Here is an 18,982-nt window from a genome sequence, read left to right as displayed (position 1 = left end):
TAGTGATGAAGTAACCCATGTTTCGTGAAGGGCGTTGTGTACAAATAATTGGTATTATAAATACATAAAAACAAAGGCTTTTTAAGAGTTCTATTGATAAAGCTTTGATATAATCTGTGTAAGAAGCAAAGCAGCTTTCCCGTTTCATGGGTCTGCTCAAGGTCAAACGAGATGGATGCTAACCCGGATAAGATCAGTCAGAGCGGGTGAGGGGGAGGGAGACAGCGGTAGGAAGATATTCTAGTATGTTTGATAGCTTATTCTCCAATAACCATGAAAACAACATAGAGACCTGCTGTCTTATCTGTGCTAGACTTCACAAAGAATGAAGTCATAAGAAATGGCTATTTTATCTCCTCATTCATTTTCTAATAAATTGGTAGGCCAGTAAATTTAAAGTTGTACTATATGTGAGTGTGAACCATTTGTCTGAACACATCAAAACACAGAAAAAGATTAGCAGCCTGTAATTGTATAGTGTGACAGTGATGGTAATGCTCCACCTAATTGCTATTCATACAGCAGATGATGTGTGCGGATGAAGGTGTTAGGCGGAGCAAATGCCTTGCTATGTAACTGAAAAATATGAAAACTTCACGGTGAGTATGTGAGAAACTTTGTTTGTTCAGGGAGGGATAGGGGACTTAATCAATGTCAAATATTGATTTTTTACTGTTGTGACCTTTGTAAATGTAACATTTCACCCATACATTTAATAAAATATTTAGTAATTGTTGCTCATAAACTAGTTGTGACAAATTTATTAATTACTTTCCTATTATATTTCTCTTGAACAGACGATATTAATCTGACCTGCCATAATGACGATTACTTAAAAAGCCGGAGATGGCATCAAGTTCCACAGGAAAAGGTCACCATATTTATTGCTTCCTTTGAGGGAAATGTCACTGTCAAAATTACTCAGGTATCATGATTTAATTCATTCATTTGTAACTCTGTTATTTGCACTAAATTAGTTATTTTGATTTGAATGTCACATTAGCAAAATTAAACTGCAGTGAGGGTAAACATACACTTCCGATATAAATATATCACTCTGTCAACTTGCTTAAGTTGAAATGCTAGTTAAGTCACAGCTAGTTAACAGGGAGAAAACGGGGAAATACTGTCATGACACTGCTGATAAAAGAGATACCGTTTACTGTCACCAGATAAGATATCTTTTTCATAAGATTTGATCGAGTTTTTTTCCCTTTAATCCAGTTTAAAGTATTTCTCTTTCACACCAGGTGAATGAAATGAACTACTCCTGATGTCCTTTGCTTGTAAACGTTTTATTAATCTCAAGCAGAACACAATGTGACATAATTCCATTGTCCAGAGCAATATTCCCATTTAGTGGTAAAAATGGTAAAAAAAGCAAAGATAAACTGATGCTTGAGAATACGAGAGAGGCGCATTTCATCTTCCATTCCATCTAATCTTTATTAATGAAAAATGTCACACGGTAAACCGGGTGTTTCTCGATTGTTTATAGGAGTTAACAGCCAGTAAAACATTCAGGGGAAACAGGAAAAGCAGCAATTGTGTCACACGGCCCGTAGATGTCAGCCTTCTCCCAAATATGCTTTCACAGATTTACACAGCTAGAGGTCAACGAGGGGTGCGGACTGGTCCAGAGACACAGTAGTGGGCAAGTCTGACTGATGGTTATGCCACGTGGGTAAATAGATGACCTGCATGTTAAAATGAAGGTCACTATTAATATTCACAGTTTAGTTTGCACTGTTGCCTGATCTGACCAAATCTACAAGCAACCCAATTCATGTGAATATCACATTATCACATTTTTTAAAGGTTTGTCGTTTTTTGGAATTGCTATGCATGCTGACATTGTTGTAATTCTCGGATGTACACAGAGTGATAATCAGAAGTTCACCAAGTTAACTCAATATGTCACTGAGGCCCTTTGCTTTATTGGTAAATGGAAATGTATTTTTCTGGCAATATTGTTGGACCTCCTAATAAGATCCTAAACCCTAAACCTCCTTCCTAAATCAGTGGTGTAATATACATTAAATAATACTTAAATTATAAGTATTACAAATGTAATTTATTTGAGTTGAAATAAATTGAAATAATACAACAGTTCAAGAATATAACACTGTGCTTATCTTTAATTAGGCCTGATGACATCACCAGACACCTGCTTACTTTGTTATTTCTTCACATTGGAGGAAATGACTTTATTCAGAAGAATACGCTCAGTAATTGTGTATCTCTGGCTATTTCTGTGTCTAGACGTTTGTCCTGTGGAGCTCCCTGACTCACTGCAAGATGAAAAACTGTCCGCAATGGAGTCTTGCAGGAGGTTGTGTCTGTCTTCTGATTGGTTGACAGACACTATTACAGTAAATTGCAGTCGAGTATAATTAAGGAATAAATCTCTTTGCAACATCACGTAGTTGCACTGTGACTGTTACACTCCCTACTCATATACAGTAAAACCTACTTTAAAGTCAGACAGAAGTTCTTACAAAACACACAAGAACCAAAATGAATTCATGCGCGGTAGATATCAAGTTTGAGAATATAAAAACAACACACATTATGATGTCATGGCCATTCAATGCGTTTATTTCAGATATCTTAAGCAGAAGTCACTTGTTTTTTTTTTCAGGTCTGAAAAAAGGCAGATTAAATATTACACGCCAAAAGGATTTTAGACTGTTAATTTCATCACAAGACTTTAAACATGTACATAGAAATTCTTACATTAAGAAAGCTCTCTTCCGTTGAAACTGAGGTGTTGGTAATACTGGTATTTTCCATCAGACAAAGCCAATTATTCAGCAATGATTTAAATTATATAAAGAAATAAGAATAAATACAGATAGATCTGATTCTCAGACACGAAGTGGCAGTACAAGTTCATTAAAATGCTCCAAACAAAGAGGCATTTCATTCTTTTCTGGGAAGGTCAGCAAAGTCCCCCCCTCATCACTTTATTTACACCGTATTTTAACTTTTACAATTTCAAAATTGATGGAAATTCTTTTAGGACACCTTGTAGTGAAAACAATTATTAAGAAGTCACAGAAAAGCAAAGCAATGGATGCACAATTAATTCCTTTAATTGGTCTTCCTCTTTTTTGGCATCTAACCACATGAACAACATTCAATGTAGGGACTTTGTTTTCAACGTTCCACATGGTAAGCTCATTGAGGAAATCGTCGCACGTACATTTTTGGGGTTCGCATCATTCATACCTTTCAAACCCGAGTGTGGTCTTTGAAGCAAAGTAACTCTCGGAGCGAACAGACCTCCGCTGTGAGCCTCAGAGCGTGAGCGTGCCCTCCATCTGGCCTGGTCGGCTGCAACGTCAACCGAGCAGTTTCACCAGCGGAAACAGAACGAGGGACTTTTCTTAGCTTGCTCTGCTCCCCACTCACATCCCGCTCCCAACTATGAACAGTGCGTGGAGCAGAGTCCTCTCTCCTTCTCTCTCACTCTGTCAAATGTAAAAATAACAACCTTGACTTGTGAGTGATGCCTCTGAGCTTTGTCTCTATTAAAAGAACCGCCTGACCCGAGCATCGCTCCGCAGTTAGCATCACCATGGCAACCATTAATTGCAGGTGGTACCACACAGCTGGGAGAAATGTGCTAATTACAGTTCCCGTCTGAACTCCGTGGTGTCACAGTAGCATTATTACGCCCCAGAACTTTCATTTTAAGATTTTTAACTTTCCCATTCGCTGCTCTACCTCCCCGGTTGAGCCGCTGTAGACACTGCGTCTCAAGCGTTAAGACAGCGAATAAATGTTGGGTTTATATAATGTAACCTGGGTGTATAGCACATTTACAACAAGTGTTTCATTAATAGCTATACAGCACCTCTACTGCTCATGCTGTGCTCATGCCATCTGTCACTGGGGAACATTGTCATTCCTACAGCTTGTCACGCCGCAGTGCTGCGTGTTGGTTTATTAAAAGCCTTTTCCAAAATAAACGGCCATTTGGCAAGCCATTTTCAAAAGAAATTTTCCCTGTAAAATAGCTATATCGAATAAAGTGACAATGCCATATCATTTATGTGTTGTCTTTTTTTCCACAGCAGACTGAAGAAGCTGTATGGAATTCATGTGTTTACCAGCCATGACAGCTCAAAATGCCTTTACTAAAAATGACAAACACAAAACCAATTATCCTGCGTTCACTTTTACTTAAAGGTCCTTTAAACACATTTTATTTAATAATCTTAATAGCATAAGCAACGGGGTCACACCTACTTTTATGAATTAATTTGACTTAATACGATTTGAATTGCTTAAATGTTGTGTTTTAACACTAATGTCTTGGTATTTCCACATAAATCTCATCATACCAAAACCCAAATTCTAACCCCCCAAAATATATTTTCCTACAAACCGCAGATTGTTTTTATGTAGTCATACATATCTAATGTCATATAGCATGATTTAGCATTAAGCATAATATATCAATTAGATTTTATATGATTGGACTATTATTAATGATCCAAATACATTTATTCATTTATTTGCAATTTAACAAGCATCAAAAGCTGCATCTAACCTTGCTTTAAAAAGCCTTTAAAATGTATCAAGTAGCACAATAAAAATAAAAATGAGGCTATATTATTCAAGCTGATACCTTTGAAAGGATTTATCACTAATCTATTTACTACAACACAACGTTTATTAATTCAATTATGAATTCTGAAACGATTCAATGTTCAAAGCTCTCTCTCCCTTTGAAACACTTGGGGTTTTATCAATGTGCTATACACCTACAGTCTTTGTTCTTATCCAGCCATCCACATCCTCCTCATGCACCAGTACAACTCTGAGCAGCTTAACCCTGAATTCATTCAACACATTCACTGCACGAGCTACATGAATCATTCAAACTAGACGACACACGCAGGTGATTCTTAAAGACGAAATAAAACTGTGCCCTCTGAGGTATTTTATAATGTATGTAACTGCAGTCACAGACAATTAGTGAACATCTAATTTGATAAGCAGGGATTCTGAGTGAACTGGAGATGGGAGGAATAAAAAGCATCACTGAGGCCCATTTGAGCAGATAAAAACGAGCCCTCTTTCATCTTCACGTAATGCCACACTGATTGGGTTTGAAGGACTGGAAACTATCGGGCAAAAGAAACGACAGGCACGCTTTTTTTTCTTTTGAAACCCGCTTTGAGGCACCGGTCTGTTGGCTGGTGCTGCGCCGGCATTACAGCGCTCCCATTGCCAACAGTGCAGCCGCAGTCAGCTCTACAAACACGTAAAAGCAGCCAGTGTGACGGGCAGGGGCGTGGGAGCTGAATGCCAATTATCTCATTCCCAGCCAGGACGTACACCGGCCCCACGGACACATTTCATCACCGATGCTAATTAGCAACTTTTAGGCTCTGCAACCCACTGCTTCGAAAAATGAAGTACTCACAAAATATGCTTTTTTTTCAGACCTAAATGTCTGTGCCATTAGCGCTGTGTGTACTTTTTGGGAGACGGGTTAAAATCTGCAAAGCACTGCATTTCAGAAAATGGCGTATACTGGACTGTAACCTAAATACAAGCATCAAACATCTTCCATGATTTCATTTACAACATGCATGCAAACAGCATGGTCTCTCTAGCGAGGGTTTCATTGTCATTGAATTATATTGGTCTCGTTAACTTTGGCTTAAAGTGTGACATGCAACCACCCGTTCCTCTACAATTACATCACTCAGAGGGTTTTCTACCAGTTGCAACAAAGGCTTCAAAGAACGTTCATCGCTTTTGCTTTGAGTGTCAGAATTAAAAGCGCAGCAGTCCGCGGCAGCTTCTTTTGATTTGTTTTTTTCCTTCTTCTTCTTCGTCCACCTCAGTTCACTGTCTATTAACGAAAGGCCAAAGTGAAATGTCCAAAAAAAAAAAGAAAAAGTATGATCAGCATTTAAAGATTTAAGACACCAAAGGGCACTCCAAGGCAGAGCTGCTGTGAGACTCACAGACTTGGCAGTTTTCACAAAGAAACAGCAGAGCACTCGGATCAGACTGAAGCTGAGAAACGGACAGATGCAGGAGACAGATTAATGGTGAGCGAAAAAAAGAGAGACCGGATGTGCGAGAGAGCGAGAGAGAGAGAGAGAGAGAGAGAGTCAAAGGTTCTAAGTGAAGTCTACCACTCTCTCTCTCTCTCTCTGGGGACTAAATCCTCACCAACGGACCACTTGGCTTGTGTAGTCCTCAGTGGTGGTGGGGGAGTCCCCCTCACTCCCTTTCTCCGGCCCTCCCCCCCTTCTCCCACCCCAGCCTCCTGCCCCTCTGTGTTTGGGCGACCACGGCCTGCCCTGCTCCTTCCGCTCCCTCAGCCAGCGCCTCTCCTCGCGCCGCTTCAAGCGCACCTCCTGGTGCTCCCGCTGGCGGGTGAACTGGAAACGCTGGAGGAACAGGTCCTTCGCGTACTCGTACAGCTGCACGTCCAAATAGTTGAGCTCCTCGATGCGCCGGCGCACGGGCTCGCTCAGGTCCACGTTGGCGGCCCGCGTGCTGTTGATCTGCGTGAAAGCGGCGATGAAGCGCAGGCTGAACGTCCGCTCGAACAGGTACTGCGTCTTGCGCTGGAACTCGGTCAGGCCGTAGAAAGCCATGTTCTTCAGGTTGCTCATGGCGCTGCTCAGGAGGATGTGGTTGCGCTGGCTGTCGTTGATGGAGGACAGGTTGTAGCAGCCCACCAGGCTGAGGTCGGCCAGCATGCGCACCTGCCGGTTGTTGGCGAGGTTGGACGGGCAGTTCATGAAGTCTGTCAGGGTGACGCCGGACCAGTCGTCCCCGCTGTAGCAGGTGGGCAGCTCGTCCTGGGTGGGCGAGCGCCCGTCGCACATATGGAGGGCGGTCTTCCAGGTGGCGCCGCGCTGGACGTGCTTCCACTCGCTCAGGTAGCGGGAGACCGGGTCTCGCAGCATGGTGATGTAGTAGAAGTTCCTGCGGCCAAGAAACAAACAGAGTTAGAGAGCTGCGGGCGCGTGGTCATCGCATTGTGCCGACAGATGGTGACTTTGGTCTGTGCGCGAAACTTAATTCCGGGGGGTTGAATGTTAATTGGCCAAATGAAAATCTCACCAGTGAGATTATTACAGGTTTAACCTGATTCTACTAAAGGGAACACCAAGCGTTTCCATTCCACAGAATTCGCCCAGCTGCCAACGAGGAATAATTGGGAATCAAGACAAATAGACATACAGAAAGTGAGTCCAACTGACCCAAGTAAATCCCAAACCTGTCACTGCTTCAAAATAACGAGGTTTCAGCGATGGTGCCTCAAAATTCTTGCACTTTTAACTGGATATTGCACCAATCATTTGTCACCAATCATAGCAGTTAGAGGAGAAAACACTGGCATTCTCGTGGAAAATGGTTGCTTTTCTTTTTCAAACAACCCCCCCCTCTAGAGTATGACTGTATTTCATAGTTTAAAAAGGACAGTCACTGAACAAGGAAGCGTAATAGATTCATACGTTTCTGTGAGTGTCAAGAAAGGGAAAATCCATATTCAGGAGTCTAATAAATCTATTTGGAGGAGAGAGCAAAATAACAACAAAAAAGCCAAAGGCCAAATATTACAATCACATTTGATTGTGGAGTTGTTATTTAGTTTTAGCCTGAAGGCCCACACACAAGGTATTGTCTCTCTGCCGTTAATGCCACAGTTAAAGACCTCCAAAGACATCCACGCAGCATCTGGGCTTCAATCCGCCCACCATTCTCTGTCAAAGTGCACTCTGATGGAAAACAAATGTTGGACAGGTGTTGGCCAGGTAAACCTTTCCTCGGGGGATGTCTTGTGAGTGCAATGTGAATTTTTAATGACGTAACCCTTTTCCCCAGAGAACAGGGCGGGCCGATAAAGTGGAACGTGGCCCTGAGATTTCGCCCCGACTCCATAGCTGCTCTCGGCGCTGCTTCACTTTTTTGCTGCACAACAAACATCCACGCGGTTTCTCCCAGGAGTGGAGCTAAAAGAGTTACACAAACACTCTCCTGTGCTTACACTTTATTGTCCTTCAGGCTTGGATTCACACACGCGTCATACAGGGTATATTTAAGGGGGAATACATGGTTTGCTTGGACTCAAATGTGTATTCACAACTACTTGTTATATTATTGTCCCAATCAGGAATCAGGAAACATTTATTACCAAAATATGCCAAACATACAAGGAATTTGTCTTGGCGGTTAGTGCGCGACAGTAGACAGACAAGACAGCAGTGCAGAAGTAATAAAATAAAGTAAAATGAAATGTTAATGCAATGGGTTAGTAGAATAAGGCTATGGGTTAGTATAAAACAAGGGAATAAAGTTAAAAATGTTAAATATTAAAAAAGTTAAAAAGAAAAATATTAAGCATAAAGTGCACTAACGAACAAGTAACAAAGTGACGAGTGACGACAAAGTGATGAATTGCAGTTAAAGTGACATGTGCAGTGTGAAGGGGAGTGACCGGTGGAATGTTATAGTCAGTCAAAAAGCTACGTTATTTATTTCTAAGCTAAACCTTTTGACTATGAGGTGCAAAGTTTCACTGTGACAGCGACTGAGTTGAGATACGTAAACATGCTTTCACTTCTGGTAAGCGGGGTTCAATTCCAGCTGTTTGAGTAGTCGTAGGCCCAGAAAACTGAATTAATGCTTTTATTTGTGCCTTACATTCCGCCTAATTGAGCAGAATCAAACTATTTCTCTAATACCAATTCAAAATTGACCTCGGCCAAACCCCAAAACAGAACGCGAGTTTATCACTGAGAGAATGATAATCTGCGTCAAGTGCATGATGATGACACTGAATACTGGAAAATAATTGAGGGTATGCAAGTTCACAAATAGCATCTTTACTATACCCGACTATAAAAAAACACAGGAATGACGACGATATGCCACGAGTTTCTCCTACGGGGCTACAGGAACGCTGCCGCTGACATAATTACCCGACATGAGTCAGGCAAGACGCTGGGATTACAGCCCTGGTGGCAGCAGCTGCATCCTGGCACTTGTTCCTGGAGTCGGCTGGCATCAAATACGTCCTCATTACACTGTCTCTGGGACGTAAACAAACACGCCGAGTGTTTGAGCGCACTTGACGTCCCAAAGGTCAGTTGTATGCACCATCGCTGTGAAAATGCAGCAGAATCAGTGGGTCTGCAGATCTGTCTCAGGGAGTCGTCCCTCCCCCCTGGAGTGATACAGATGGCTGTCTAAGGTCTGTGTGTGGGGGAAGAGTGGTCCCCCTTTTACAGTCAATTCATACTCAACATCAAAAGCACTGGGAAAAAGTTCCAGTACAGTAGTAAACAGATTTAGACATCCTAAATATGTACTGACGCATCCGCTGGACCGACCTGATTTGAAAAGCGCGTTTGGTTCAAGGTGTTTCCCTCTATTTTCCAGATCAAGTCTTAAACATCAAGCTAAAAGAAGGATGCATCAGTAAAACAGAAATAACCTGCACCAAGTGACAGAGACAATTCACACGCATGTTTATGAAATGCCACTTTGCGTGTGTACACTGTTGTGGAAATATATGAGATCCTCCTTCCCCCCCTGTTAGAGAAAACACTTGATTAGGTGTGTTCATCAACACCAGCTGTAACACTGTGGTTTATATTTCACATGCCAGCGGTGATGCTGTTGCAGAACCAAAACCCTCCAGTTGTGTTCACTTTTACTGGTGGACTAATATTCGCAGGTGGGGGATTTGGCCCCATGTACCCTACTGAAATGACCCTGTAGAACTCTAGTTAATCATGGATCAATAATGGATAGGAGACATATTGGAACTCATTCCACCCTAGAATACTTATCTGTAATGCAGCAGCACCATCAGAATGATATCCCTGAAGCACAAACCAAACAGAGGTCATTGAGCAGAAATACAAGAGGAATTTAAAAGTGTGCATCAAAATGGGAACTAAAGCAAGCAATGGCGAGGGGAGCGGAGGACGGAGCTACAACAGACTATAATGTGAATTATAAATAATAGACTTTGTCCTTGGCTAAACTATTTGAGGGCTCTCCTTTGAGAAAAAAAATCAAAACATAGACCAAACATTATCAAAGAATACATGTCTACTCTCAGCAGGATTTTAATGCTCACACCAGAAAACTGCAGAGAGAAAGTATACCCAGGAGTCAAGAACGTCGGCATGCATAGACAAAACAATTGATTGTGCTGGACTACATTCACCCACAATGTGATGCACAAAAGATTAGAAGGCACTAATCACAGCTGGAAAACATCCAAACTAATTGCAGATGGTAATGAAACTGTCCATCAGTACGCAAATTATAGCGTTCTGAAGTCACAGTCAGAATTGCATTCATTAAAAGATTTTAGTATGTTTGTTACCTGCATATTAACTGATGAAAGCGTATACAATGATGACGAGGACATAACAGAAATCTGCACAGTTCCAATGTAGAGGAACACAGCGTCAACAGCCATGCTGTCGGCTCCGCATGTTAAGCTAAATGCTAATGCTAACTCAGGTTGACAATGCATTGGTTTCAATTGTTGTTGCTTTTGTGGTTTCTGTTTTTACCATTTGAAGTGCCTTTGATACAGGATCAAATTTGATCTGATAGTGGCGCTGAAGTGGAAAAATCCGAGAACCAGGTTTAATTTATTCCTGTTGTTCTTTTGTATTCTATTGTTGTTCTCATTCGCGGACGTCAAACACCCGACAGCTCGTCATGCGTCAACCAGGAGACGGGTGTTGACACGTGTAATTGCGTCTACAAAATGTTATTGAGTTATTTTGAAGTTTCATTTTCTGTGGATATAATATATAGTAGGCCTATAGGCCTACTCTTAATTGGTCTCCGCACTTATCTTACACACTTCCTTGTTTGCCCAAACGTAAGCCGGTGTTGTTGTTGTTTGACATGTTAGATAGGAAGAACTCAATGTCATTCTCTGGGAAAACGAATCTTTGTAAAGTTCATGGCAATCAATCCAAAAGTTGTGAAGACGTTTCCCTAAAAAAGGAAAGTGTGAAACAAATGGCGCCGACAGAGGAAAACTGCGGTGATCCTCAATCATTACAATTCATCCTCTGGGAACCATGAACCAACAGAATAGAGATTTCCTACACCTTGTATGGCTGAAAACCAGCTCTCTGAATAATGTCACCAGAGCCCATAACCCTCAAAGGGACGTTTTTTCCGAAGCCAATGTCAGAGCAACAGTCAATTGGGTTTTTAATTGCCTGCAATTAACTTCAATGACACAATCTCAGCCCACTGCCTCTTGCTGATTGCATGCTGCTATAACGGTAGTAGTACTTTCAGCCCGAGTGTGGGGTGTCAGAAAGCAGATGAACCAAATTCACTTATCAAGACTTTCATAGGTGGGAGTTCCTTGCAGGTGCTGTCTGTGTGAGCCGGGCAGAAAGTTGTTGAGAGCAACGGCTGAGAGCAGAGAATAAGTAAAGACAGACCATGTCCCTACAACAATGCAACTGGTAGACAATGTGTGTGTGCGTAGTGTGTGTAGAGTTTGAAGCAGCTGCTTCTGTGTAACCTAAACCTTCTACCTGTGTGGAGTCTGCTGACTTTTCGGATTCATCCTCACAGCCTCAATCTCTCCTGATTGCTCCTGTGCAATGCGTCATTCCCTAAGCTTGTTGCTTTTATACAGTAGAACAGTCACATGCACGACAGATGGGCGGGACTGTGGATGACAGATGACATCACAGCTACATGGTATGCTGCTAAACCTGATGCAGTATGTTCAAGCTTTAAGGACGATACATAAACACATGCACTATTTACTAAAGGGCTTGATGCTCGCCCAAAAGCTTTGTTTATTTCCACAATATGGTTTTGTGAGGCTCGCAGCATTTTAAATGAATTTGTTGTTCTTCTCTTTTTATATTTGTGCCATTCTTGTATGACGGGATCCATGCGGGTGAAATTGCAGTTCAAGCTGAAACACACCTTTTGGATTTGTACCAATTCAGAATCCTCAAAGACAAATTAAGTCAGTTAGCATCTTGCTAATGACGACGCTCTGTACGTTTAATACTTTTTTGGGTATTACAAATGACTGGAATGTTTTGTCCGCAGTCGTCTCACAGTTTTCCCGGGTTCGGTCGGTAAGTGGTGTCACACACGAGTACGTCAATCATGATTAGGCAACATTGAAATAGGTGACAAAAAATGTTGGTAGAGTACTGTACGTTCATCATCATCATCACTAAGGCGAAAAAATGAACGGTCAAACGGTTGAGTCCACCAGGAGAACGGGGCATGCCTGCAATTTTTGCACCTCGCTTGACTCCTGACCTTTTCTCCACTCTGCTGCTCCTCCATGTCCTACATTAGTGTGAGACATTAGTGTTCCCTCCAGATCCATAACCTTTGCTTAAAGGTTGTCACATTAATCATGCTGGTGATTCCACTCGTCAATCTCCCCCTCCATCGGCCGTGTTTATCTCTTGCTATGCTGTGCATCCTCCCTCCTCGCTGCCCTCCGCTTCAGACGCTGCATACAAACAACTGCCTCTCTCCTTCTTCACACCTTGTTTTTTACGGCCCGTTCCATGCGACTCCTCGTTCAGGTGAATCACGGCGAGGATGAAGGTTTATGAGGGAGGAAGGCACCGTGGGGATGTCTGATTGTATCTCATCAAACAATTTCAGGCTGGCACAGTTTTGTGTTTTAAGATGTGAAATCAAAGAGTGGAACATCTTGCAGGTTGAAAGATGTCTTTTAATTTAAAGCCATGGTGACCATGAAGTTTACAACAAGACAGGGCAACTGAGAGCACTGAGACAAATTATGCAACTTTTATCAACCCTTTTTCCAAGAAAGTTTATGCCGCTAATTTACAATGGCAACGTTTAACCATGATGTTTATTGATATAATTAAGTACAGTTGTTAATTAACATACAGTATCGGGCAAGACGGAAATATTCTTATGTTAAAATATCTATCTTAAAATATGATATCCTTAGTGACAACCCTAGGGACTTTTTAAACTTCAGGGACAATTCAGAAAATGCAGAAAAAGTATTGGAATCTAAATGAATGTATTTCCCCAAAATAATATAAATATATATTTTACACTCACCCAAGGCTTTACAGTCCTCGAAACGGCGGCAGACTGCTAAGACTAACATGCACAGTTACACATACACATAGGTGTAAAATCAATAAAAATTTTGTTAAACTTTTATTAATTAATTGACACACATAACAGTGATGCATCAAGGCTACTTAAAGGTTTTTATGTTCGGAGGGGGAATATGTAGACGGAAGATAAACATCGACTGGCAGGGGGGAAGTGGGGTGGGGGCGGGGCTCTGGGCAATTTTATTCACAAATAACTTCATTTTCACTTATTGGGGGTCTGAATGTATTTTTATTCAACCTCTATCTGAAACGCTCCACTTTAACATGTTGCAACAGCATTGCATCGCTGTGGCAACCGCTTGGGTCTTTGTTTACAGTATTCATATTGCAATGTTATACCTATATTATGACCTTAATGCTATATTTGAGGAGCCATTTAAGTGCTGTTTTCTCTGCCAGGATTGAAGTGCACAATTTCACCATCACTGTGGCCACGGACTCTGGGATGAATGGATAAATTTCTCCTGTTTAAAACCAGCAAGTGTGATAGTGCCAATACCAAGCATAGCGAGAATAATGGTTACATTCGGATGAATATCAAAGCCGTAACCATATCTTCCATTAGGATGAATAGCTGAAAAGCCTCCCAGAATGCCCACATCTAGTTGTGTATTTTAGGATCTTATAAGCACGGAATCCTTTGCTCCCGATGGGAAAGCCTAACGAGTCAGAGGCAAAGGACACAATTAGATCCCAGATCTCTGGAGGAGATTTCAATTCACAGCTTCCTAAAAAAGAAAGAATAACCTTTAAAAGTAGTATGTCACCTACCACGTGCTGCAATCCTTTTATTGTCCTGTTATTCAGCGTTTAATTCTGCACACTGTAATACCAAGGACAAATGCTCAGTTCCTTATCTTTTTTAAAACACGAAATGCCCACAAAATAACTGAATCTTTATCTGGTGGTTTAGTAATATTGAAGATCTGACACATCTGAAAAATAAAATCCTCTTAATCCATTGCCTGAGACGTGGAGGACAAAATCTTTGTTCCCTGAAAACGTGCAATATGGAACACGTGTTATAAGTATTCCATCTATGACATGTTCTGTTTTAGATATTAGTTTGAACCTTTAGTTTCCTTTAGTTTTGTTGTGTTTGCATCTTTTTTTCCTATAGCAGTGTTTCGAGAACATCCTGGATGTTAGAATTGTTTCTACTGGTAGAAGAATGCGTTGAGCAGAAGGTTTGTTTAGTGTCTGACCTGAAAGTCAGAAATGTTTTATCATTTGCTGCACAATAGTTATTATGGTTTAAAAGGCGCCACTGTGATCTCAGGGTTCATGTCCATCAATTGCATCCAACTCTTTTTCATTTTTTACGTTTAGAGGACTCACACTGACAAAGAAAGCTTAAAGATGAAAACACCAAACCTAAATTTACAAAAACAAAATAACTGACGCTTATGGTTCAGCTTTGTTTTTCCTGGAGTTTTAACCCCATAACACGGTCGTCCCACAGCAGCAGGAGTTTGCAAAGTTGACACAGCGGTGGCTTAGTTCTGACCTCGTCACACGGAAGACGTTTCATTCACTAGTAAGTGGCTCTGGAGTCAAGATGAATTTTTCGCACAGTAGAATCTGTTTACCCACCTCACAGTGAGTAACCATCTATCACAAGCTGAGTACATGTTGAGAGAGGTAACTTGGGGATTTGTGCGAGTGATAAACAACTGCTCTCCTTTGCTGCGACTGTCTCTGATGTCACCTGCACCAAAGGAATCATCAGGCACCTTCAGCGTGGTCTTGTCGTTCTTTACAAAGAGAATATTTGCTTCAGACTGTCGCACTGAAGCATGTTTGTGTCACACAGATCATTTTTGTGACACGCACTTCTGCATCTTGTTCCATTACAAATTAAACATTTTCCTGCAGAGTACCACTGGGCTTCGTCACGTGGTCGTCAGCGTGAATCCTGATTCTGCAGCACGCGGCCCCTTCAATGTGCAGAGGAACACGTAGTCGTGTGTTCGCCATTCATAGTCTGCAAGTCCTTCATTTGCACAAAAATCACTGCGTACGAAGGCAATTTATTCCCTTCATTAAAAAGACATCAAGACAAACATCTCAGAGTAAAAGAGGGGGGCCTTTGGTTGTGGACGGGCACGTATCGGCTCAGCGGCGTCTTCAATGGAAATGGGCGACAACCCGAACGCGCTGTGCTCCGGCTATTAGTCTGTGAAGTCGTGTAGTATTCGATTTCTGCAAAAGCTTGTGTTTTGCAACAATTACTTTTATCTCTTACAAACAACAGGAGTGGAACCCATATTGTTGGCATCTCGATCAACCACAACCCAGCATGCTTTGTTTTGTTGTCTGCAGCTTTCATTACTAAATCTCTCACGGGGAGATAATGCAGTTCATCGCCAGCTTCGAGGGAAGAGTCTTCTTTCTCCCGGCGTACACGCAGCATTTTGATTGTAATCCATCTTGATTAGTGCATCTTTTACCACTTTAGAGATGCTACAGTAAGTGTTATGTGCTAAACCATGCGTAAAAACCTCAGTGCTGCGTCGTCCGCTAAGATATTTAAAGAAAAATTACTTTTTGAGGTAATGACTTTCTCTATTCCTGCCTTCTTCAACTTCAACGGTACAGACATAACCGTCATCGAGACCCCCCAACACTCATCAGCCCACTTTATGAACTACAACCATCCCAAAGGAGAACGGTAAGGTTCATCACAACGTGCTGTGATTTTAAAACGGGACACAAAGTGTGGCGAGCTTAGAGCGAAGCCGTAGCTTGTCTCGGCTGTTGGTCCCTTTATTTGATGTCTTCGGGCCGCGTGGCCGTCCCTTGCCTCAGATTCTCTCTCCACCATCTCTCTGGTGAGGAGATGTCCTTGGTCTGTGAAATCAAGCGCGCCACTCGGCACGCGAGGTCTCCGCGGTGCATCTGCGCCTTCTCTGCACTGCTCCGTCCCTCTCAGACGAGACGAGAATGAGACAGGAGACATGCATTATTTGTAACCGATACCGTTCCTTAATGGTGTCTGCGCTCCCCATGGCAGCGCATAATGGACCGTTTCTGAGGTTCTCGCATCTTGTTTGACTTTTTGATGGTGACGGAATGGGGACAGCGGGTGTCACCTGGGAAGAAAGGAGAAGAAGGGTGGAACCTTGCGTTTCCTCGTCGGGGAGCTGGCATTGCTTTCTCTTGACATGGCGTGCATACAAAGAGCGCTCGCACCGGGAGTCGGCGGAAAACAACAAGCGGAGAAATTGCCCTTCAAAACGTGTCAGTCTTTCTTTTATGTGACAGAAACACGATAAAATGGAGATGTCACATTTCTGAAGGAAATGGCTCATCTAATAAAAAAAACGAACCTTTCTCACACGGATAGTCGTTAAAGACCTTTGACATTTTTTAAAGAGGGAATGTGCTGATCAGTTTAGGGGGAGTACTGCAAAGTCAAGTGACGTCAGTTAGAGCAGAAGACTACTTGTTTGGAAATACATACAGATCTGGGTGAGAGAGGAATAAGTGGATTTAATAGCCCAGAACCTGCCTGATTCCAGGTGCTACTTTGAAAACTTTTGAATGCGCACAGGCAGAAATCTGTAAACTGATAAAGTATAATATATATGAAATTGCACATTATTATTAGTTACATTTTTGTTTGGTGTAATATACAAATATTAATATAACAATTGTAACAAATATTTTAATATGAATAAAATCAATTCAGATTTCTGGGGGGACTAGTCGAAGATAGCAGCTACTAGAACATGGTGATTGAGTGTAATCTAGGGGCGTATAAAGAAGAACATATCATATCCAAAGTGGAATATTTCTACCAATGTGGGATTTTCACAGAAAACAATGCAGCAGCTCACAAAAAAAACCTTCATGAGCTGAGACACAAGAAACCACTTCTGTTATGCGACCAATACGAAACAGAAGCACGTTGCGACTCGAGTGTCATGGAGCCGACTGCTTCATCCAAACAAAATGTTGTTGGCAGAGGAAATCCGCACTCATCACAGGCCTCATTTGCCCTTTTTGTGGTGTCTGCGATGTGAAACGCGGCCCACAGTCGAAACACAAAAATGTGACCTTTCCACAACGAGCAGCAGCATATAAGAGCGGGGAGGAAGGAAAGGCTCCACCGGGGACGAGCCCTTGATTACAAGGTGTTTCGTTTAGCTGAGGATGCGGCTGTGGGACGGCGCAGACTCCACTCAACTCGGGATGCAGGTCGTCTTTAACGAGATGACACCTGTTTGACCCCCACTGCCTCTCAGGCAGCGGAGAACAAAGATTTAAGTGGCACTTAGACGGTGTTGTTGCAGCTCCATAACTGTGCAACAATCATAACTACTCCCTAACGATGGAATACATGAATATAACTCTATTCACTGACATCTGTCAGAGGGGTCGTCGTATACAAGTGCGTCGACGGAGAAAAAATGGCTGCACAATAACTGCACAAGAAGTACAGGTTAGACGGGAAAGCGGACTCTCCTTTTACATGGGTAAGTGACTCCGTGCTGTCGTGATGGCCTTTCTTTAATTTGAGACCAATTAGACATTGTAATATGACAGCACAGTTTCAATTACATTGATAGTGAAAATCCTCCCGCCTAATTATGCCCTCCTTTAATCTCGCTCTTTCAAAGATCTCCGCGAGAGACGGGAGGGGAGACGACAAGGCGCGCACTCGCATGGTCGATGAATTAATTACACAGCCAGAGGAGGGACGCGAGTACGCAGGCTGGCAGTGGGAAGCACAGTACATGTCACACCACATCACACAGCGCTGGAGACACCGAGAGCCGTGCACGCTGCCGTCTTCCAATACCTTCGCGCACACGACTTCATCTGGTTTCCTGCAATCAGTCTCGCAGGAAGCTGATATTTGAAAATATTTTGTGAAACCTGTTGAAAGCCGCGAAACATTTATCTCCTACGCCACAAGGATTGTTATGAATTTGATATTAGAATAAATATTTCCAGGTTGTTCTCACAATTACCACGGTGTTACGATCAATAAAACCTGCTCTCTAAATAACTGCTTTAATTATTCAGTGGCTGTAATAATCATGCAGAAAAGTTTGAATTTCCTTTCATGCACATTTCTAATGGAGAAACTCCTCCATCAATTTAGCTGCCGGCCATTTAGAGCAAATAGGAGAAAAATTGGCCTGATATCAATTGGTTCTACTTTTGCATGATTCTTTCATTTTATTCAGCAATGGATTTTTGCATCGCCTACGAGCTACTTCTTTTTACAACCTATAAAAAAAAAATCCAGCTCGCCGGCATTATGGTAATGCTATATTCCAGTTGGTCTCCCCTGGTGGTTCCTGAAGTTTTACATTGTGATGAAGGCAGTGCCTCTGAAATATTAGTGGAGCTGAGAGAATCACGTAGATGAGGCCGATTATCCGACGTTTTAGTCCTCGCTTGGCAAAGAGTATCAGGAAAGCAGCGCCGGAAAGGTTTTAACCGCGGCTATAATCCCTGCCCTGCTGACAGAGAGAGAGAGAGAGAGAGAGAGAGATTAACTGGGAAACAGTAAGGACTTTAGTAAATACATTATTTAATAAATGCAGCCTTTTTTTAAGTAGAAAATCAAAAAAACTATTGTCTTGTTAATTTATAAATGGTTTATTCTTATAGGCACCCGTTTATAATATGTATTCCATACGGTAAGCCATCATTTTAACACGTGTGCTTTTTGTGACGGGGAAACATGAAATAGAAATGAGATGGCTGTTACTAAGAGATGAGCGAGACTCGGCCTTCACTTTGTATCACGGTATAATTCACGCAGCACTCCCAAAAGCAGAGATACTTAAGAAGATGTA

General features: G+C 42.0%; 1 protein-coding gene across 1 annotated transcript in view; it reads right to left on the bottom strand.

Moving 5' to 3' along the window:
• Positions 1–6,081: 6,081 nt before the first annotated feature.
• Positions 6,082–18,982, bottom strand: part of hs6st3b (heparan sulfate 6-O-sulfotransferase 3b) — a 43,182-nt gene continuing 30,281 nt past the window's right edge. The window contains exon 2 of the mRNA XM_040202513.2: positions 6,082–6,963. Coding sequence (XP_040058447.1) covers positions 6,195–6,963 — 769 coding nt within the window. The 3' untranslated portion in view covers positions 6,082–6,194. The remainder of the gene's footprint in view (positions 6,964–18,982) is intronic.

This window comes from Gasterosteus aculeatus, chromosome 16 (assembly GCF_964276395.1).
Source record: "Gasterosteus aculeatus chromosome 16, fGasAcu3.hap1.1, whole genome shotgun sequence".
NCBI lineage: Eukaryota > Metazoa > Chordata > Actinopteri > Perciformes > Gasterosteidae > Gasterosteus > Gasterosteus aculeatus.
The sequence above is the reverse complement of the archived record's forward strand: the minus strand, read 5'-3'. Positions and strand labels throughout refer to the sequence as shown.